The following is a 22556-nucleotide window of genomic DNA, read 5'->3' as shown; positions in this document are numbered from 1 at the left end:
ATGAACATTTTATGAACTACCTATGCTATAAAAGTATTGTCATACGTATCTAAGGGAGTAGAGGCTAACTTATGTGAAGGTGAAATAGCTTTGGTTTGCGCCACAATTTAATTTGTTGTTTCCAACATCTAAATGAAAGTAGAAACTGCTTTAGCAGCAAAGGGATTGACAATTTAAATGTTTTTGCTCTGCTTTTTTAAATAGGAGGTTTCAAAGAAAGATGTCCAGATATTTTTGGCCAAATAGTGTATAAACGCTCTGCAATTTGGACTGAAAAAACTTGTTAAATGAAAGTTTACCATGAATACACACAGTAATAACAGATAGGGCAAATCAAATCTGCTACTTCAATTCACATATGGTCTTGTTCAAATAGTCTTTGATGTTTGCGTTGAAGATGTCAAGCTCCACATCAGCAAGGCTATGACCAGATCTCTTCAACCTCTCCTCAATTCCTCCGTGCGTAATCACCCCGAAGCCACACTCTTCCGCGATCCTTGAGACCGTACTGTTAAACTCCAATCTCTTCTTATCCAGAGGGGTCAAAGTCCATGACAACCTGGGGAGGATTTCCGACCACACGAACTTGATGTTTGGGTACTCATCGCGGAACTGAGCGAAGTCCTTTCTCACAGCGCTAACCAGCTTGTAAGCGCTTAAGTGCTCCAGATCATTTCCCCCCATGTGAATGATTATTATGCTCGGCATTCCTAATATGCCCATTGTCTGACTCAGCTCCGTTCGCAAATCACGCCACTGCAGAATGGCCTTGCCAATCCAGCAAACGGTAACGTTTTTCCCTTCGAATCCGAGGTCCTTGCCAAAAGAGCAAGCCTTGGCTCTCTGAGCAGCCCAGCTTATGACAGCGTTCCCGACAATCCAAATTTGCTTAGCTTCTGTAATGAAGAATTAAACAAGTTTACTGTGTACTTACTACAACCAGAGAAAATAATGTATATTTTTCGATGTTGGGCAGATTATGTTTTTACCTTTTTTCAGGCAAATATGAAATGTAACATTTGAATATTTCATTTATAGCACGCATATCTGGCAGATGTCAAGCACCCCGGTAGAGAGACTTCTCTCCCATCCCCTTTTACAGTTCAACTGTGAAACTGACCTGAGCAGCAGAGAGATCAGACTGGAGTAAAAGGACTCCTAACATGGGATTAGGCCTTGCCTTACAGTTTATAAAACATGCATTGCCTTTTCTTGCTTGATTAGCTCCAGTTTTTCTCCCTCCACCAGCAAAGGCAACCTAAAACCATCCACTTTGTCTGCTTTTAAGCAAAAAATTAGCATCCCTTTTTCGTCTTACCTTAAAATACTGTTCTCTTAAGTTCATTGACTGATGCACTCTTCTGATCTTCACATCAGTAGGTTTTTCAGGTGGGTCTCATCTTGTTGTTCTGATGAGTTCTAGATTGCCTGGTTAACTATGGTTTAGCCTTGAGGACTTCTTTTTCTGCTGTCACACCCCTCATTTTATGGCACTGCTTTGGGACATTCCTACTGATATGAAGATCAGAAGACTGTGTCCGTCAATGAACGATAAAGAAAATTGGATTTTTGTCTTGCCGTACCTTTCACTGATGGACGCAATACCCGTCCCTCTATTTTGAGCTGGGTTGGCATGGTCTCCGACACTGCTTTGATACAAAACTGACATCCTTTAGCAGGGATATAGAGGGTATACCCCCTGGTATTGCCCATATGCGTAGCCCAAACTTATTTTCTGCCTAGTGTCCTACTCCTGAAGGGAGCAGCATAACCTTTATGGTCCTGTAGGGGGCAGCAAAAAAACTTGTTTTCGTGAACTCACTGGTCTAAAAAAAAATCAGCCAAAATCTTCACTCAAGACTGCATGCTATCCACCTTGTCCCCCCCCCCCCCCCATGTCCAACTAAAGGACTTCTCCAGAGCCTCTCATATCCTTTGGAGTTACCTTCCCCAATTTGTGTGGCTATCCTCTCAATTTCTTGAGGGAAAACTCAATTTCTTCAGGGAAGCTCATCTCACCTCTACCCAACAAATGAAATTTTACTTTCTCCAACTCCTTCCCAGACAGCTGCCCACTCCCCTTAATGTTGTAAGAACCCACAAGAAGGACCCCATAACCCTATCCCCAGACAGCTGCCAATCCACTTTACTGTTGTAAGCTCCCACAAACCAAACCCCCTAATCATCTTGCCTTTATTTCTATTGTAACAATACTGTATTTTACATCGAGAGGCGTTTTGCAAAGTTAGTACTGCTTAAATCCTGTATAACCGTGGTTGCCAGATGTGGCCCTATGCTTTCTTTGATCAGGCTCTTGGGGTACTATTCTATACAGTGATATGACCCTTGGGGCATAATTCCCTCCAAACCCAGTGTACAATTCCTCTTAATGACAGCGGTTGGGCCCAATGACACCAATGCTGAGATGCAATTCCTCCCACTGACACCAAAAATGGGGCATTGTTTACTCCCACTGATGCTGGGACCTTTTCCGCTCCCATTGGCCACAGTCAGGAAACCCCAAAAGTCTGAAAGACCTTAAACTGGCCCTTTGTTTAAAAATTTTGGAGACCACTGCTGTATAACATGTGCAAAGTTTTACAAAACATACAGATAAACGTAACAGAAAGGGCATGTCCAAGAGGATTAAGGCAGGTCATGTGACTGAAAGCTTACATGACCAGGCTTGCCTCTTGGCTGGCAGATCGACATTTATTGGATTATAACAAAAAATTCAAGAGACGGGGGAGTGCATGTATTGCAGAGATGCACTGAACGTGTTTTACATAGAATGCCCAGAAATGCAATTAAGTTGTTGCATGTTAAAGGGTAACTGCATAAAGTTAATGATTAAATATGACATTTCCTTTTCAACCTGCAGATCTGTAATTTTCTCTAACATACAATGCAACCAGGAGGTGTTCTGTACACTGATGGTATACAGTGCACCCCTCCAAAAAATGTTATTCCCTTCTGTGATTGGCTCAATTGGCTCACTAATTTTCCAGAAGTCTGAGCTAAGACACAAGTCTTCATTTTTTTTGCAGCCTTTGCAATGATGCTTCAGTTTTGTCGAGATACTGTCAAAAAGGAAATCCTGTCTAAAGGGATAAGATTAGAACCCTGAAGGTGCAGAAGTTGATAATTATAAAATCATTTCCATACAAAATACCCTTCTGCACATAAACAGACCGCTATTTCTTCAGAATAACAAAACTAAAAATCTGCAACAAAATGTGTTAAACTTGTTGCAATGAACATAGATCACCCAGAGGGAAATTATTTTTCTCAAAAGTCGAGTTACTCTTTACGGCTCCATTCACACTAGTGCAACTTCTAAGGTCAGTGCGACTTAACACTCTGCGAATCGTAGTTGCATCAAAAATTGCATCAAAGTAGTGCAGTCACCTTTTTAAAGTCACGGAGACTAAGTTGCACTGATTGGGTGTTATAAAAAAAGAATGGGCTGTGACTGTATATACAATTTCGATGTCCACAGTTGCATGAAAAGTCACAAAAGTGTGAATGGAGCCGATTTATAAGCTGAATTTAAATAAATTTTGTCTGCGTGCAATGTGTATTCTTACTATAATCTTGGTATCCACTGAGTATTTCTCCCAGATCTGTGCAGTAATACAGCGTGAAATACCTAAACATTGCCTCTGTGCAAGGGACCAGTTACCAGAGATGTATAGTAACTAAGTAGAACTACTTCACTACTGTACTTAAGTACGGAAAGGCGGTATCTGTACTTTCCTAGAGTAGAATTTTTTTCTCCTACTTCCACTTTTACTTCACTACATTTTTTCAATGATTTCAATACTTCTACTCCGATATTTTTTTTTTGTGCTGCATAGTTACTCGTTACAATTATAAAAATTACCACTGCCAGAACAGTAGATGGCAGGTTTCATGAAGTTCAAACAAGTGTATTAGCGCATACAAAAATAAAAGCTACTGAATGTATAAATAAAAGCTGCATTTGAAATAATAAAAAACAATATGATGTTCAAACTTTTGACTTCTTTCTTTAATAACTACATAACACAGTACTTGTACTTTTACTTTCAGTAGTTGAGTAGCAAAATTAAAAAAAAAAAAAAAAACTACTTGCAATACTTAAGTACAAAAAAAGTTGAATACTTAGTACTTCTACTCAAGTCACTTTTTGATCGAGCACTTCCACTTCTACTCAAGTCACTTTTTGATCGAGCACTTGTACTTTTACTCAAGTATGGGTTTCGAGTACTTTATACAACTCTGCCCGTTACTGCTGCTTTTTCCTAGCGCAGGGTGACTGGTCTGGTCTCCACCCTGCCTGTAGTAGGTGGAGCCTGCTAGGTCCCTCCCATAGCTCTGCTCTTTGCAGAGGGTTTGCACTAGATTTACAAGGTAAAGTCTGGGTGCGTTAAGGCAATTCGTTGCAAGCAAAGTGGATTTATAGGCCTTGAGGTTATTGGAGTATAACAATGAATTTGTTTTGCGCCTTGAGTTTAGCTTTAATGCAAATGTAAATTCATCTCAACTTATACATAAAAAAAAAAAAAAAAAAAAAAATAATTCTGTAACAAAAACTAGATTTATGACTTACCGTAAAATCTCTCTCTCTCAAGTTTGACGGACGCAGTCCTCTAATCCATATCAGTAAGGACGTCCCAGTTTTAATCTGCCTAAACAGGAGTAAGGACCTAGTTCCTTGCTGGGATCTTTGGTCCTGGCATAAAAAGTTTTTTTTTCTTATGTAGATGGTTTTTTATTAGCTGGCTTCTCCGGATTTTTTTTACTGTGAGATCTACAAGCAACTACGAGGGATCTGGGCGACGGGCTGGATAATCTAGATCCAGTGGTCAGCGCATGCAGACCTTAGCTCCGTGCTGGGTCGGCCGCGACAGTCCCACTGGATGGGGCCTGGCCCCGCAAGTTAAACGTCTTGCAAGGTCGCACACGACCGTGTCTAGGCCTATGTCGCAGCGTTCCTATTTGGTCAACAGCCTCCTCCACTTCGGCAGAGAGGGGTCCTGTCCGGAGATGGCGCCCACCTGTGTTCCTGGTACGGTGTGAGTAAACATTTACCCCCCACACACTACGGCGGATTTTTGGGTTGATGCGGGCCCCATCCTGGGATGGTCAGACTCTCACACTCCTGGCGTGTCGTGTCCATAACATTTCATCATTCAGACATGTTGCGCTGCAAGGTCAGAAGCCTGTAGCACACGCTCCCACCTTACAAATATAATTTGAGAATTTGTATTGGGTTGCAATCTAAGAGGGTGCACTGGTACCTTGATATGCTATTTTATTTTAATTAAGATAATAAAAATGCTTTAAATACTCGTCGCTAACGCCAGAGGAATCGCCTCTGACATGAACTACGCTGACTGCAGAGCAGTACTACTACTCTCTCACGTCACAAACCTGGTCACCTCGTACAAGATGAGGGAATTACAAATGTCCTCAAAACAAAAAAGGAGCCTTTATCAACTGGTTAAATGTCTCAAATTGGAATTCGGATCAATCCACACTGACCAGGAGGGTAGAAAATTAGCCCAAGCAAGAAGGTGAAGTGGGTACGACACTATTTACTGCCTAACCGCTTCAATACCAGACCCTTTAACCCCTTAGCTGCCCAGGCCAACTTTCAGCGCTGTCAGACTTTGGCCTTTTGCACACTGCAGCTTGAACACACTCAGTACAGCATTTTTATTATTCCTGGTCTAAAATGCAACTTATTGTTTACAATGTGTCTGTACACAAAGGAATATAAACAAGCGCTGCATATTCTTTAGGCTCCATTCACACCTGGGCGTTTTCAGCTCCAAAAACGCTCAAAAGAAACGCTTCCAAAAACGCTCCAACAAGTAAAACCCCATTCATTTAAATGGCCCCTGTTCACATCTGAGCGTTTTGCAAAACGCCTGTAGCTGAAAAAAGTACATGAGCTTCTTTTTGGGCTGATTACCAGCGCTTTTGATAGATGTCAATGAAAAACGCCTGAAAAAAATCGCGGTAAAAATCGCGGTACAAAACGCTATGCTCAAGTGTGAATGCCGCCTTAGTAAAAAAAAAAAAATATATATTTGTTCCCCCCAGGTAGTATTTTAGTTTGTTTAGGGTTGATTTGTTTTATAGAAAAGTGTAGGTGAGAGGAATCTAGGAGAATATATTTGAGTTATGGAAAAGTTAATGTAAGAACAGATTTGAATACGCTATGAGATGTTAGTTTGATTATGTATTGTATGATCTCACCTTGAAACTTCAATAAACGTCATAATTGAAAAAGTATTTTGCACTGGTATGTACAAATGAGCGCAAATAGATGCAATAGAGAATAATGAATTTTCCCTAGGAATGTAGCAAACACAAATAAGAGCATAAATACACGCAAATATGCCCATAAAAAAATCCTGAAATTGCATCCAAAAAACAAGACACTCGAACATCAGTACAGCGTACAAGAGGCCTTTGAATGACACTCAGTCATGCAACACTGTACCCATATGCTTGCTCTTTTGCCGGACACACAGGATTCCCTGGGCTCCTATGCTCTCTGTGAATAATATCCTGTTGAGATTGTAGATCTGCTGTCACATGAGGTTTCAGCTGCTCCCACCCAGCCTCTAATTGAGACTGGTCAGCATGTAAATTCTGATACCTTCTACCCGGGAATCTGTTCACGATTCCAACATTTGTAAGACAACCAAAGCGGCACCCCTGATGGACAACATTGGCATGCTGACCATTTGTTTTTAATCTCCAGGCAGGCTATGCTTATCACCACAGTGAACTATACCACCCTCCAAGGGCACCCCTGAAGGAGGAGTTCAATTTCATACTCCGAAACGCGTCGGGTGACTACCCGGGGGATATGTGGTCTCAAGTTCTACTGTATATGTGAAGTATTTTACAGCTTGCTTATTGTTTTTACTCACTTTGTGTAATTTAATAAAGAATTTAATCTTTTATATATTTTTTTGTATTCATGTGTTAAATTTGGTGCCTAAAAAGTCCCACCCAAGGGGAATTCCTTTTGGTCCTGTACCCATATGAAATCACTTTGAGATAACTTTTTTTGGTGGTACTTAATCACTACCTACTTTTTTTTTGCTAAGCCCCAAACTAAAAAACAAAAAAAAAAAAGTTTGTTTTGGATATTACATTTTGCAAATAAATCTTTCTTCATGAGTTTAGGTCAAAATGTATTCTGCTGCATTTTTGTTAAAAAAAAAATAACCCAAATCAGTGTATATTTACTCTGTAGGAAAGGTACAGAGTCTATGATCTCTACATTGTAAAAGTGATCAATCCTGATGTACTGACAGACCATCTCATTACTTGAGGCCTGAAAACTACAGGACAGGACAGTACAGATCCCCCCCCCCCCCCCCCCAAATGACCCCTTTTTGGATTTAGGCAGTCCAAAGTATTTAGCATAAGGTATGGTGAGTTTTAGAAGTTGCAATTTTTTTGTTACAATTTTTTGGAAAATGAAGAAATTAGTTGTCACTTTACAATTTTTTTAAAACCTAAAAATTTGTTTCTTACAATCTGTCACCAGAGCTGTAAACCGTCACCATAGTAACACGGTTATGCTCTGGGGAGGCGCTCAGTATTTTTCCCCACTTATTGCTTATTACACTCAATTGTTTAAGCAATCATTTTTACTTTGTGAATGCCATCCATTTATGTGCCATTGCATACCATTGTGATTGGCCACAGATGGTAAAGGTTTGCTGCGATTGGTCCTGTAGCACATGATGACAGTGACCAATCACAGAGATCACAATAGTAAACAATGGCTATAAAGAAGCGAGTAATTGTGTACAATGACCTGCATTCACGAGGCACAAGAGTGGGACATCATATGACATCAATTTGGAATGTAACCACACCCGCCCATCAGTATTATTACAATAGACTTGTTAAAGTGGTTGTAATTCTCTAAAATTAACAAAAACATAACCCTCTATAGTGTGCGCTAGTCTCAAAGCAAAGTGCGATTTCAGTCTACTCCCTCCTTTGCTATACGATTTAACTGGACACCAGGGAATCATGGGAGACAGACCGGTCCCCCTCCTCCAGCACCCAGTAGGTGATTGACCGACAGCTGTGCATGCTTCCGTATGAGACTGTAGAGAGGGCTGTATTCATTCCTTCCATTTGGGTCTCCGGTTACACTCCCTGCTCTGCAGTGTGTGGCATTAGATCCATGCCCCCTGACACAGAGGGAATGTGGTGTATATTCTGTACTGTGAAAGACTGGAGGAATGAGTGCTGAAGATAAACAGGTACATCTTGTGTAGGATTTATTTAATCTCTTGTGTATTACCCAAGGCCAGTCATTTCACTTGGTATGTGTGCTTAAACAACTTTAAAAGGTTTCTCCAAGCAAAAAAAAAAATAAATAAATAAATCCTACTGCAACATTCTATAAAAAATATGCACAGTGATAATATTTTTAGAGAATAAATTACCTGGTGATCCTTCTTTGCTCCCGATAACCACTGGAGGTCCAGGCCAACGCTCTTCCGCTGCTACTGAAATCCCTGATCACCCAAGTGTTGGTCACACATGGATAGCTGAGCCGTTTCATTAAAACTGAACTCCAGGATAAGCAACTATTGTGAAAATACATTCATGTGTATTCTTCCCTAGAATCTGCTATTGCTCACCTGTTGTGGGGTTGGTTGGTCTTGTATCTAAGCTTGTAGCGGGTGGAGTTCCCTGGGTCCCTCCAACAGCAAAGCTCACTGCTATATTCATCAGGCCTTGCAGAAGCATTTAGTGTTTGAAGTAGATTTAGATCCTTCGTGGTTGAGGAATATTTTTAAAGGTTTTGTGCCCGGAGTTCAGCTTTAAGTGTGCAGTAAATTTCTGTAGGTTGCACTCTTCCTGTAGTGCGCATGCGCTGTTAGTGTGAGCTCTGAAAGCAGCTCAGTCCTGACTTGCAAATACAGCTCCTCCCTCACTTCTTATCCTTATTAGCACAGGGGGACGTCTAGGTGCATCGCTCAGCACAGGGGGACATCTAGGTGCATCGCTCAGCACAGGGGGAAATCTAGGTGCATCGCTCAGCACAGGGGGGAAATCTAGGTGCATCGCTCAGCACAGGGGGGAAATCTAGGTGCATCGCTCAGCACAGGGGGGAAATCTAGGTGCATCGCTCAGCACAGGGGGGGAAATCTAGGTGCATCGCTCAGCACAGGGGGGAAATCTAGGTGCATCGCTCAGCACAGGGGGAAATCTAGGTGCATCGCTCAGCACAGGGGGAAATCTAGGTGCATCGCTCAGCACAGGGGGGAAATCTAGGTGCATCGCTCAGCACAGGGGGGAAATCTAGGTGCATCGCTCAGCACAGGGGGGAAATCTAGGTGCATCGCTCAGCACAGGGGGGGAAATCTAGGTGCATCGCTCAGCACAGGGGGGAAATCTAGGTGCATCGCTCAGCACAGGGGGAAATCTAGGTGCATCGCTCAGCACAGGGGGAAATCTAGGTGCATCGCTCAGCACAGGGGGAAATCTAGGTGCATCGCTCAGCACAGGGGGAAATCTAGGTGCATCGCTCAGCACAGGGGGAAATCTAGGTGCATCGCTCAGCACAGGGGGGAAATCTAGGTGCATCGCTCAGCACAGGGGGAAATCTAGGTGCATCGCTCAGCACAGGGGGAAATCTAGGTGCATCGCTCAGCACAGGGGGGAAATCTAGGTGCATCGCTCAGCACAGGGGGGAAATCTAGGTGCATCGCTCAGCACAGGGGGGGAAATCTAGGTGCATCGCTCAGCACAGGGGGGAAATCTAGGTGCATCGCTCAGCACAGGGGGAAATCTAGGTGCATCGCTCAGCACAGGGGGAAATCTAGGTGCATCGCTCAGCACAGGGGGAAATCTAGGTGCATCGCTCAGCACAGGGGGAAATCTAGGTGCATCGCTCAGCACAGGGGGAAATCTAGGTGCATCGCTCAGCACAGGGGGGAAATCTAGGTGCATCGCTCAGCACAGGGGGAAATCTAGGTGCATCGCTCAGCACAGGGGGAAATCTAGGTGCATCGCTCAGCACAGGGGGAAATCTAGGTGCATCGCTCAGCACAGGGGGAAATCTAGGTGCATCGCTCAGCACAGGGGGAAATCTAGGTGCATCGCTCAGCACAGGGGGGAAATCTAGGTGCATCGCTCAGCACAGGGGGGAAATCTAGGTGCATCGCTCAGCACAGGGGGGAAATCTAGGTGCATCGCTCAGCACAGGGGGGAAATCTAGGTGCATCGCTCAGCACAGGGGGGAAATCTAGGTGCATCGCTCAGCACAGGGGGAAATCTAGGTGCATCGCTCAGCACAGGGGGAAATCTAGGTGCATCGCTCAGCACAGGGGGAAATCTAGGTGCATCGCTCAGCACAGGGGGAAATCTAGGTGCATCGCTCAGCACAGGGGGAAATCTAGGTGCATCGCTCAGCACAGGGGGAAATCTAGGTGCATCGCTCAGCACAGGGGGAAATCTAGGTGCATCGCTCAGCACAGGGGGAAATCTAGGTGCATCGCTCAGCACAGGGGGAAATCTAGGTGCATCGCTCAGCACAGGGGGAAATCTAGGTGCATCGCTCAGCACAGGGGGAAATCTAGGTGCATCGCTCAGCACAGGGGGAAATCTAGGTGCATCGCTCAGCACAGGGGGGAAATCTAGGTGCATCGCTCAGCACAGGGGGAAATCTAGGTGCATCGCTCAGCACAGGGGGAAATCTAGGTGCATCGCTCAGCACAGGGGGAAATCTAGGTGCATCGCTCAGCACAGGGGGAAATCTAGGTGCATCGCTCAGCACAGGGGGAAATCTAGGTGCATCGCTCAGCACAGGGGGAAATCTAGGTGCATCGCTCAGCACAGGGGGAAATCTAGGTGCATCGCTCAGCACAGGGGGAAATCTAGGTCCATCGCTCAGAGGGAAACTGACATATACTGAGGGTTAGGGCAGATATATGAACACAAACAAATATGAAGAAAATGGGTACTTTTATGGTGATTTTAAATAAAACACTGAAAGATGAGGCAATCTGAGGTACCATTTGGCTTGTTTTTAATATGTTGACTTTTTATATACTTTAAGAGAAGCAAGAGGTAGCCAAAGCTGCATAAGACAAGAGGCGCACTTCGTCAGCAGCAGATTTACTGCAAGCGTGCAAGGGTTTACACCATCCAGTTGGGAAGGGGTTTTTAACCTGGGGTCCATGAGGGGCTGATTAAAACATTTACATTCACTATACAGACCCCCCCCCCCCCCGTCCCAATCAATAGTTTACTATTGAACGAAATTGTAAAATAAAAAGCAACTTGCAGCACCGACCGCTTAGCGTGTCTCGACTTGTTGGCCCATAATAAAATCTGCATCATCGTTCTCTGCACAGCTGCCACTCCATAATAGCAGGTGGTAATTCTCATTTTTTAGTCGTAGTAGTAGTAACAGTAGTAGACTTGAGCAGAATTAAAATGGTTTGGTTTCATTTGCACAAGATATAGTTTTTTTTTTATTTTTGTAATGAGCGTCCATTACATTTTTTTCATGAAAAGGAGTGAGGTTTTTAATGAAGATAGTTTACTTTACTCCAACTTTTTATATGTCGGATGTATGAGGCAAATCACATTTCAATAAAATAAAGTACATATATTCACTGCATGCCATGTGTTTTAGTGGAACTTTACCCATTACTACTTGATGAAAAAAAAAAAAAAAAAAATATGTTCTTTAGCAAGGAGCATACATTGCACATTAATGATGCTACCAAAATGAGTGTGAGCAGTACCGTACTTTTCGGTGTATAAGACGACCCCCCTATTACATGATCTACCGGTAATACTTTGGTTACCTTGGAGATATTATACTCGGCATACCTCCCATTTTTGGGGGATTTTTTTGAGGTTCAAAAGTAGTCTTATACGCCAGAAAATACAGTAAATTGCCTCCAGCATTGTTACATTTGTTTTCTTGCTGGAAGCTGCCATTTTGCTGAAGCCCAGAGGAGCAGTAAATCCCTACAGTGAAGGGAAAAATGTATTTGATCCCCTGATGATTTTGCAGGTTTGCACACTAAGAAATGATCAGTCTAACTTTAAATGGTAGGTTTATTTTAACAGTGAGAACAAATGAAAAGAAATATCCAGAAAAATTAAAAAAAAAAGTTATAAGTTAATTTGCATTTTAATGAGTGAAATAAGTATTTGATCCCCTATCAGCAAGATTTCTGGCTCCAAGGTGACTTCTATACAGGTAATGAGCTGAGATTAGCAGCATTCTCTTAACGGGAGTGTTCCTAATCTCAGCTTGTTTCCTGTATAAGACACCTGTCCCCAGAAGCAATCAGATTCCAATCTCTCCACCATGGCCAAAACCAAAGAGCTGTCCAAAGATGTCAGGGACAAGAAAGTAGACCTATCCAAATGGGCTGGAATGGGCTACAAGACCATCGCCAAGCAGCTCAGTGAGAGGGTTACAACAGTTGGCGCGATTATACGGAAATGGAAGAAATAAAATAACTGTCAATCTCCCTCAGTCTGGGGCTCCATGCAAGATCTCACCTTGTGGGATTTCAATGATCATGAGAGCGGTGAGGAATCAGCCCACAACTACACGGGAGAATCTTGACAATGATCTCAAGGCAGCTGGGACCATAGTCACCAAGAAAACAATTAACAATACATCATGAAGGGCTGAAATCGTGCAGCGCCCGCAAGGTCCCCCTGCTCAAGAAAGCACATGTACAGGCCCCTCTGAAGTTTGCTATAAATGAACATCTGAATGATTCAGTGGAGAACTGGGTGAAAGTTTTGTGAACATACAAGACCAAAATCAAGCTCTTTGGCATCAACTTAACTCACTGTGTATGGAGGACGATGAGGAATGCTGCCTATGACCCCAAGAACAGCATCCTCACTGTCAAACATGGAGGTGGAAACATTATGCTGTGGGGGTGTTTTTCTAAGGGGACAGAACAACTTCACAGCATCAAAGGGAGGATGGACAGGGCCACGTACTGTAAAATCTTGGTTGAGAACCTCCTTTCCTCAGCTAGGCCATTGATAACGGCCCGTGAATGGTTATTCCAGCATAACAATGACCCAAAACACATAGCCAAGGCAACAAAGGAGTGGCTCAAGAAGAAGCACATTAAGGTCCTGGAATGGCCTAGCCAGTCTCCAAACCTTAATCCTATAGAAAATATGTGGGAGCTGAAGGATCGAGTTACCGAACATCAGCCTCAAAACCTTAATGGAGAGGATCTGCAAAGAGGAGTGGGACAAAATCTCTCCTGAGAGGTGTGCAAATCTGGAGGCCAACTACAAGAATCAGTACTTGGTGGCAAAACCCTTGTTGGCAGTCGGAGGTCAAAGTCATGTTTTGCAAAGGGGGTCAAACACTTCTTTCGTTCATTAAAATGCAAATCCATTCATTTTTTTTTTTTTTTTAAATGCGTTTTTTTTTTATTTTTTGTTATTCTGTCTCTCGCTGTTAAAATAAATCTACAATTAAAATTATAGACTGATCATTTGTCAGCAGGCAAACATACAAAATCAGTAGGGGATCGAATACTTTTCCCCACTCACTGTAGGCTGTCAGATCAGCCTCTACATTTTCTGCACATTGCCAATAGAGTACAACGGAGAATGTGCAGAGCAGGGTGAGACAGCATTACTGGATTTTAAACAGTAGAAGCACTTTTTTGTTTTTCATAGCTATACTGATAGGACAAAGTGATCTTCATTTTCCACTTTAATATCCATTGCAAAAGGGGCAGGGATGGTGCATTAGATCGCAGAAGAGGTCGGAGGGGGATTATCTCCACCCTGGTGTAATCCCGGCCTCAGACAGTGCAGAATATACCAGTAACATGGAACGCATTAAATACTAAACAATAAAACCCCAATGTTTCCCAGATGAGCAATATAAATTAGACAAAGTGGTTCTAAATGGGAAGTAAAAACAGTACTTTAGTGTCGAAGTACCCGGTAATGTATCTTGGGCACCACAGGCGGAGTGAAGATCCCCCCTGTGGTCATCCAGACAGCAGAGAAGATCATAGAATGTATATATTCAAGTGTCAATAAGGGACTTTCATAATCCAAACACCAAACTATGGAGTGCGATTCCACCCATTGGTCACTAATGCAGGAGGAATATTTCACCCCAGACTAATGCCGGGCATTTTTCTCAATCGTTGACAACAAAATGTAATTTCTACTCCCACTGATGCCGAGTCATTTTGTTACTCCCACTTTCCACCATTAGAAAGGGCATTTTTTAAGTTTTTTGCTACCACCAACCACAGTGAGAACAAACTGCAGTTTCAGGACCCCAGTCCACAGCAAAGCATACCGCTCACTTGTGAAAAGATCATCCGTAATCAAAAGAAGGGGCAGAACTTACTTGGAACACTTGGAAGAACGGAAGTCTTCATTTCCTCCCACATTGAGGCCTGAATAGGAACCTTGTAAGCATCTTGGCTCAGCTCCTTGTCAATGACGGTGTTCCCAGGTGACAAAGCCTCTTTCTTCTGATCCTGACACCTGAAAGAAAAGGGGAAAAGGGCTTTATAGAAGGTGTTAATCGGTATAGGGGGTGTGGAGATATATACATAAAACAAGAAAAAGGGCGCACCACCATAAACCTTTAAAGTAGGTAGAGAAAAGAAACACCCCCTTTAAAATAATCACATTTTGTTGCTTTGTAGCCTGAAATGAAGAGACAGTTTTTGCTTTATCCTGCTGCATTTACGCTGCAACTTATAAGTAGCACTGGTGTCCTGCTATGTCTAGCTGTCGGTATAACCACAAAGCAAAGAATGATGTGAGCATGTGAATAAATAAATGAGTGAGTGAAGTGCTGCTACCACCAAATCAAGTACTCAAACTTTGAAAAAAAACAAAACAAATAGTGTTACTCTGTTCACACTGGGGCGGCACGACTCCTTCCTACCGGGGGGCGACTTGTGCATTACATTGCACTACGACTTTGGCGCGACTTGCATGGACTTCACATAATGGAAGTCTATGCAAGTCGCTCCGAGGTCGCCCCGAAGTAGTACAGGAAACTTTTTCTAAGTCGGGGCGACTTGTGTCGCTCCTATTAGAACGGGTCCTGTAGCAGTCGATGGACCGCGAGGGAGCGCAACTTGTCAGGCTGACAAGTCGCCTGACAAGTCACGGTAGTGTGAATCGAGTCTTATAGTGGTGTGCTATTCTGTGTAAGCAACAATGTAGGACAGTGGTCCTCAACCCTGGCCTACAGGGCCCACTAACAGGCCAGATTTTAGGTATTACCTTGGGGAGATGCAGACTAGAGTACTGCAATCACTGAGCAGCAACTTATATCACCTGGGATGTATTTCAGTTATCTTGCAAATCTGGCCTGTTAGTGGGCCCTGTAGGTCAGGGTTGAGGACCACTGATGTAGGATATTTATAAACCCATGATGGGGTTACAAATACAAACATTAATGAAAGACCGAATACAATAAGAATGAAGAAATAAAGGGCGGGTTGGTGCTCAACGTGTACCGTGGAACAAAAATACCAAAAACAATGTGAAAAGATAATCTCAAAAAAAAAAAATATGAACTATATTTAAAAATAGTGAAAAAATATGAGAAAATGTTCTTCCAGTGATAAAAATGATAAATCCCTGAGTCTTTTTAACATGCAGTGCTTCTTCAATCAACTTCAGTGCTCCATATCAAGGATCTATCCACCGGCTATCCACATTTGAGTGCAATGCACGCTCACCTGCAGCACATTGGTATTGTACAGTACATAATTAACCAATCCACCTGGTGGAGTCCAACAGCTTCCTTTGAATTCTACTTTATTCAGAGTGTAAAATCTCCACATTTGTACTGTATGCGGACAAACTAAGGGATTTCATGGTGCAGTATGTTTAAAAACACATTAATTAAAAAACAACTTCATCCGATACACTCACATTGAGAGAAAAATTGCCCCTCACAGCACCAAATAGGATTTATCCGATTGGATTCCATGCGATTATTATACTGCACAAAACATTGTGCTGCAGGTGAGCGCGCATTGCACTAAAAAGGTGGATAGCAGGTGGATGGATCTTGCATATGGAGCACTGGAGTTTATTGAAGAAGCACTGCTTGTGCAAAGACTCACGGATTTATCATTTATCACTGGAAGAACATTTCTTCTCTACATACATTTATATATACACACACGCATGCATACGCGCGCACGCACGATCTCCCTGGGAAGACAGTATACCTTCCTGTCACCTTTGGTTGGATCGCTTTGATGTGAAGTATCAATTACTCAAAATTGTTATTCAAATGTTGTGTACCTGTTCATTATTCCACTAGTAATGTAACTGCCAGAATCGTTTACTCTGTACCAATATGTCTCCCTCTTTGAATGTGATGGTACATTGTTTTGTTCTTTTTTCTTGATGTTTTTATACATACTATTTAATAAAAATGTTATATTTTTAAGTACCCAGTGCCTCTAAAGTCCACGTTTCTTTCCATTTAGTTTTTTTTCAAATCTTCCAATAGGATGTGTCATTTATTACGCTAGACGCCCAGGATACCGCTACCTGGGAGCGTACTTAGTCCATTTTTTTCATTGAAGGGTACACATCTTCATTCAAATGAAAAATCAGAAACCAACTTGGGAACGAATGACGGACAGGGGTGGAGGGGGGTGAACGAAAGGATAAGGCCGTCAGGTCCGGCACCTTGCGTGCAGAGGTGATCGCCACCAAAAGGCCACCTTCTGGGACAGCGTAAGCAGGGGAAACTCCCAAAGATTCTCAAAGGGAGACTCCTGAAGAACCGAAAGAACCAAATTGAGGTCCGAAGGCGGCAGAGGAGACCACACTGGAGGGACCAAGTGCCGAACACCCTGAAGAGAGGTACGCACCAAAACTGTAGCCGAGGGTCATTGGAAAATGACCGCCAAGGTTGACACCAGGCCCTTGATAGTACTCAAGGCCAACTTCTGCTCAACCCCCTCGTTGAAGGAAGGTCAAGATCTGAGCCGCTGATCGCTCGGTTCTCACAGCTGCCCAAGCAGAAAGTTGGTGAATGTCAGTCACCGCTGTCTGCTCTGCTCCCTGCATCGCTTACTGGAGTGCTGGGTTTGGAGGGGGCGGTAGCAGCTGGCTCAGGCTCTGTGGCTCACTGGGAGGCTGAGCTGGGTTGCACGTCCAGGCGTGTGGGCGAAACCAGATTTTTTTTTTTTTAGGCAAAGTTAGTTTCAAAGCACATCAAGAACTAGTATAGTAAGAGTAGACTTTAAATCAGTATTGCTCCCGACAGGATTCAAAGCAAACATTACCTTTTTACTTTGAGTTTTAGAGAGCTTTATTATACCCCCCTGTGTTGGCCACTTAAAGAACAGGACACCTTAAAGTGGGCAAAGCTGAAAAGGGGATGAAACCAGATTTTATTATAGCAATCTTGCTCAAGCCTAGGCCGGCTCTGTGACTTCAGCTCGCCGTCAGCTGAAAACAGCTCAGAACGAACTGTACTCCTGTGATCCACAGAAGTACAGGTAAACAAGCTTTGGCTGTACTTGTCCTTTGATAGCATTAGTAAATAGAAAGGTCTATCACATCCTATTTACTCTTTTTAAATGTTTTTATTTTTTTTTTACATTTTAGTTACTTCCTGGTTTCCAGGTCTAAGCAAATTACGTCATTCATCCCAGGAGTCTTCTGGAGGGAAGGTGGGGATTGCTGAGCTAAGCACACCCCCCCTGCCTGAGCTAAGAGCAGGTGGATTTCAGAATGTAAATGCTACATAAATCATTTGTTCTTATCAAAGATGATCGCAGCCTGAAATGCTAGGGGGGTATTATTCAAAGTGATTTCTCAGCAAAATAAAGCATGGGGACATGGATGGAGGAGTTTGCCATTAATAACAAAAATTTATTAAATAAGGCTTTTGATTTGTGGTGCTCAAATACAATGTAGTTCGCTTTAAGACATAGCAAATAGTTGCTGCCCTACTTCAGGCTGAATAATCATCATCTACCCCTATTCTTGAGCCCAGGGAAGCAGACACTGCTTAAACTGAGCTTTATATGGGTCCAATTTTTTTTTTTCCCCCTGGGAGTTTGACTTAATAAAAAGAAAAGTTATTTCAAAATCTAATATTCCGTTTTAACATCTACCATGTCTGGTTATGATGCTCAGGATGTTCTCAGAGGCTCCTGTGCACATCACTGGATCACGATAACGCTCAGGCAAGTATTGGGGGGAGGATTGCGGCACACAAGATATTTTACCTTCATGAATATAATGCACGAATGTAAAAAAAATAAACTTGAGACTTTACACTTTAAAGAACATTTTTTTTTATCAAGTTGTAATGGGTAAAATTCCACTTTAAAAGTAGAAGTTCACCCGAATACGAATATCTCTAAATCTACAAGCATCCACAATCTAAAACTAACCCATCTAGCCCTGTAAAGAAGAAATCACTATGGTTTCCTTTACTGAAAAACACACAACCAAGTGCTGAAAATGTGATGCCCTTCCTTAGCTACTAGAGGAAGTGGTGTGCACAAATAGATATGCAAGATGCAAATATGAAATAAATGAATGGGTGATTTTGTAAAGTGCCAATGTGCTATTAAATGGAATAACTCTAAAATCTATTAATCCACTGGCATTTTAAAGGTGCTTATATAAATAAAAATAACCAATACTATACACTTAAAGTGACCTATATGAAATAAATAGTGCTGGTTCGTGATGGTGTTAAAACAGTCCACACAATGGTAATCCTGTGTAAATTGCTGCTGATTCCAAATAGCTGTAAAGTGCCTGTGCTTCTTTAATCCTTATACGAGTGCTCGAGACCAATGTGGAGCCTTCCCCGTGATCCTCTGCTGTGAAATGTATTCAAACTTGTGGTGATAGAGCTTTCATCCTCAATGCATCAAGGCTCGTGCAGGTGCTTATCCCCTATGGTTATGCACTCACCACAGATCCTTACCCCTGCATGGGGTATGTAGCCTTTGCTGCAGTAAGGATGTATCCCTGGACTTCCCACCTTTCCTACCGACTTCCTATATAGCCATCGCTCACATAAGGAGAAAATATAGTGATACGCACATAGCTTAGTATGTTAAATTTTTTAACTACAAGACAAAAATCCACTCAGATTAGCAACGAAAGATGCGATTCAGCAGACATCTGGGTCCATGCATTGCATGGCTCTCAATACCCTTTAGCAGAAGTGAGGCAACTGGGTAGAAATTCCCACAACTGGGTAGAAGATCCCGTGATGGCTACACAGGAAGTCGGTAGGAAAGTTGGGAAGTCCAGGGATACATGTGATGTTCTCCTCAGTTATTTGTACATTGCATTATTTATCTTTGTTTCTCCATGTTGTTCCTATGCATTGTTGTACTGCTGCCATCTGCTGGCCAGAATTTGCATGCCGCACGCCTTGTTCTTGTCAGTAAAGTTTATTGTATAATGGGCGTGGTTTTTTCACACTGTTTCACCACACGCAGCAGCCATCTTCAGTTCATTAAGTGTGACTGGAAAACTCTCCTCATTTTTGGACTTGTGAAAAGGCATCAGTTTTTGACCAGCAGTTAGCCTCAGGATAGACACCAACAGGACAATATTGATACCACTACTACAGGACAGTATTGTATCACCGTTTATTTCTGTATCTGGATTGAATAAACCCACGTTTGATTTCATCCTCATGCCTAAGTCTGGATTCATCTAACCTGAGCCGGTCCGGTCTGCCCCACTGCTTGGATACGAAGGTAGGAAGTCACACAGCTATTATCAATTATACCTTCAATCGCCTTCATGTGGGGACAGAACAATACATCCTTACTGCAACAAAGGCTACATACCCCTGCAGGGGTAAGGATATGTGGCGAGTGCATTACCATAGGGGATAAGCACCTGCACAAGCCTTGATGCCCTAAGAAAGCACTATCACCACAAGTTTGGATACATTTCACAGCAGAGGATCACGGGGAAGGCTCCACATTGGTCTTGAGCACTCATAAGGATTAAAGAAGCACAGGCACTTTACAGCTATTTGGAATCAGCAGCAATGTACACAGAATTACCATTGTATGGACTGTTTAAACACCATCACGAACCAGCACTATTTATTTCATATAGGTCACTTTAAGTGTATGTTATTGGTTATTTATTTATACAAGCACCTATAAAATGCCCGTGGATTAATTGATCATAGAGGTATTCCATTTAATAGCACATTGGCACTTTACAAAATCACCTATTCATTTATTTCATATTGGCATCTTGCATATCTATTTGTGCACGCTACTCCCTCAAGTGGCTAAAGGGCATCACATTTTCAGCACTTGGTTGTGTTTTTTTACTCAGCACCATGCACTCATCAATGTATGAATATTTATTGATTGGTACTCAATGGTATTGCATTCATTTTTTGACTTCGGTTTACCATTTCAAAGAAAACACACCAGAGAGGCGCCAACCCCACCCCCCTCTTTAATCATTTTAATATTTCCATTGGAAATATAGAGGTGGCAGCACACTTCAACACATTGGATATCACACATACCTACAGAATTTCCAGAGCGCGGGATAGGCCCAGACCTTTTCTTCTAACCAGACACTGATAGAAGTCACAAGACTGCTATATACTGCTGATGAGATAATGGGATTTCTGTACTTACCATAAAATCCATTTCTCTGAGTTTGGACACAGCGCTCCATAAATCCTAAATACTGGGTTCTATTGCCTCCTCCAGGATTAGGACTAGCCAGAACAAAAACACCTGGCTTTGCCCATGGACCGTCCTCAGCTAGTATATAACCCCGTTCTCTACTCTAGGTAATCAGATTAGTAGCAAGCAGAATTAAAAGTATCAAAACTCCTTAGAGGGTGGGTGCTGTGTCCATCTATGAACTCAGACATGGATTTTACGGTAAGTACAAAAATCACATTCTCTTTCATTCTAAGGACACAGCACTCCATAAATCATAACTAGTGGGACAGCCAAAAGCAGTGCCAAAGGGAAAATGAGGGGTGGGGAAAATATTTCAAGGCTAAACATAAGCGCCCATATCCGGGTCACAGGAGCCCCGTGTGAAGAAATAAAGTTTAACCACTTGCCGACTGCCGCACGACTATTTACGTCGGCAGTCAGCCCCTCACAGGCAAAGCGACGTAGGGCTACGTCGATAGCCTGTAAGGGTGTGGGGAGCGAGTGTGCGCCGCCAGAGGCACGCTCCCGCTCTGTCATGGACCCCCCACGCGTGTGCCCAGTGGACCCGATGTCCGCCGGGCACTTGCGATCGTCTGTGACAGCGGGAGAAAGGCAGCCGGCTAATGTAAACAAAGCCGCCTGTCATTCTCCCCTGTGTAAGTATGGAGATCATACGGTTCTACTATGTAGGACCGTTGATCACTGTTCTTGCACTAGTAGCCACATCCAATCACAGTTAGAAGCACGCCCCTAGGACACACTTAACCCCTCCCTCTCCAATACAGTTAACTCCTTCACTGCCAGTGTCATTTTTACAGTAAGAGTGCATATATGTAGCACTGATTACTGCAGTAATGTCACTGGTAACCCCAAGTGTCAAAAATGTCAGTCAAGGGTCCGATCTGTCCGCCCCAAATTCGCAGATCGCCACCATTACGCGTTAAAAAAAAAAAAAAAAAAAAGGACAAAAATCTTTCCCTTTGTTAATAAACGCAATAACTTTTGAGCAAACATGGTAAAAAAAAAAATTGGCCTAAAATGTTAAAAATATTTTGCTTTTTACATTTTTTGGGGGGGGAAAAATTTCATAAAATGTGAAAAATATTGTTATTTTTGCAAAATTGACACTTTTTGTTTATAGCGCATGATCAAAAAAAAAAAAAATCGCACAGGTTATCAAATACCACCAAAAGAAAGCTCCGTTTGTGGGAAAAAAAAAGGATGTCAAATTCGTTTAGGTACAGCGTTGCACGACCGCGCAATTGTCCGTTAAAGTCACGCAGTACCGAATCGCAAAATAGGCCCTGGTCAGGAAGAGGGTAAAATCTACTGGGCTTAATTGGTTAAAAAAAAAGTTTGAAGGAAAAAAAAAAAAACACCCCTCAAGAGGGAACATCCCCCTCTTTAAACAGCAGCCTGCAAAACTTTGCGGCCAAAAGAAGCAACAGATGCCAAAGTATCCCCCTTATAGAATTTTGTGAAGGAATGCACCGATGACCAAGTGGCCGCCTTGCAAACTTGCGCTCATGAAGCCTGATGACGGAAGGCCAAGCAGCACTCAGCGCCCGAAGAGAATGCGCCGTGACAGGGAAAGGTAGAACCTGACCTTTAAAGGAAAAGGCCTGAGACACCCTCTGTCTGATCCATCTGGAGATGGAAGCCGAAGAAGCAGCCAGCCCATTTCTTGGTCCATCCGTAACCACAAAAAGCGAGTCTGACCTCCAAAAAGACTCAGTAGCTGCCAGATACACCCGAATCGCACGAACCACATCCAAGGTACGCAAAAGCAAATTCCTTGTGATGACCCGGCTTGGGACACAAGGAAGGCAAACA

At 42.9% G+C, this 22556-nt stretch overlaps 1 protein-coding gene across 1 annotated transcript in view; it reads right to left on the bottom strand.

Annotated features, from left to right (window-relative positions):
- Nucleotides 1-342: 342 nt before the first annotated feature.
- LOC309558506 (nuclear factor 7, ovary-like) overlaps nucleotides 343-22556 on the bottom strand; it is a gene marked incomplete at its 3' end in the record, with an annotated part of 54191 nt that continues 31977 nt past the window's right edge. Inside the window, exons 8-9 of the mRNA XM_082261586.1 lie at nucleotides 14405-14544; nucleotides 343-896 (exon numbers count right to left, since the gene is read on the bottom strand). Coding sequence (XP_082117712.1) covers nucleotides 343-896; nucleotides 14405-14544 — 694 coding nt within the window. The remainder of the gene's footprint in view (nucleotides 897-14404; nucleotides 14545-22556) is intronic.

This window comes from Pelophylax lessonae, assembly GCF_965119305.1.
Source record: "Pelophylax lessonae genome assembly, chromosome: 6".
NCBI classification, from domain to species: Eukaryota; Metazoa; Chordata; class Amphibia; order Anura; family Ranidae; genus Pelophylax; species Pelophylax lessonae.
This window is presented reverse-complemented; position numbering and strand designations above follow the sequence as displayed.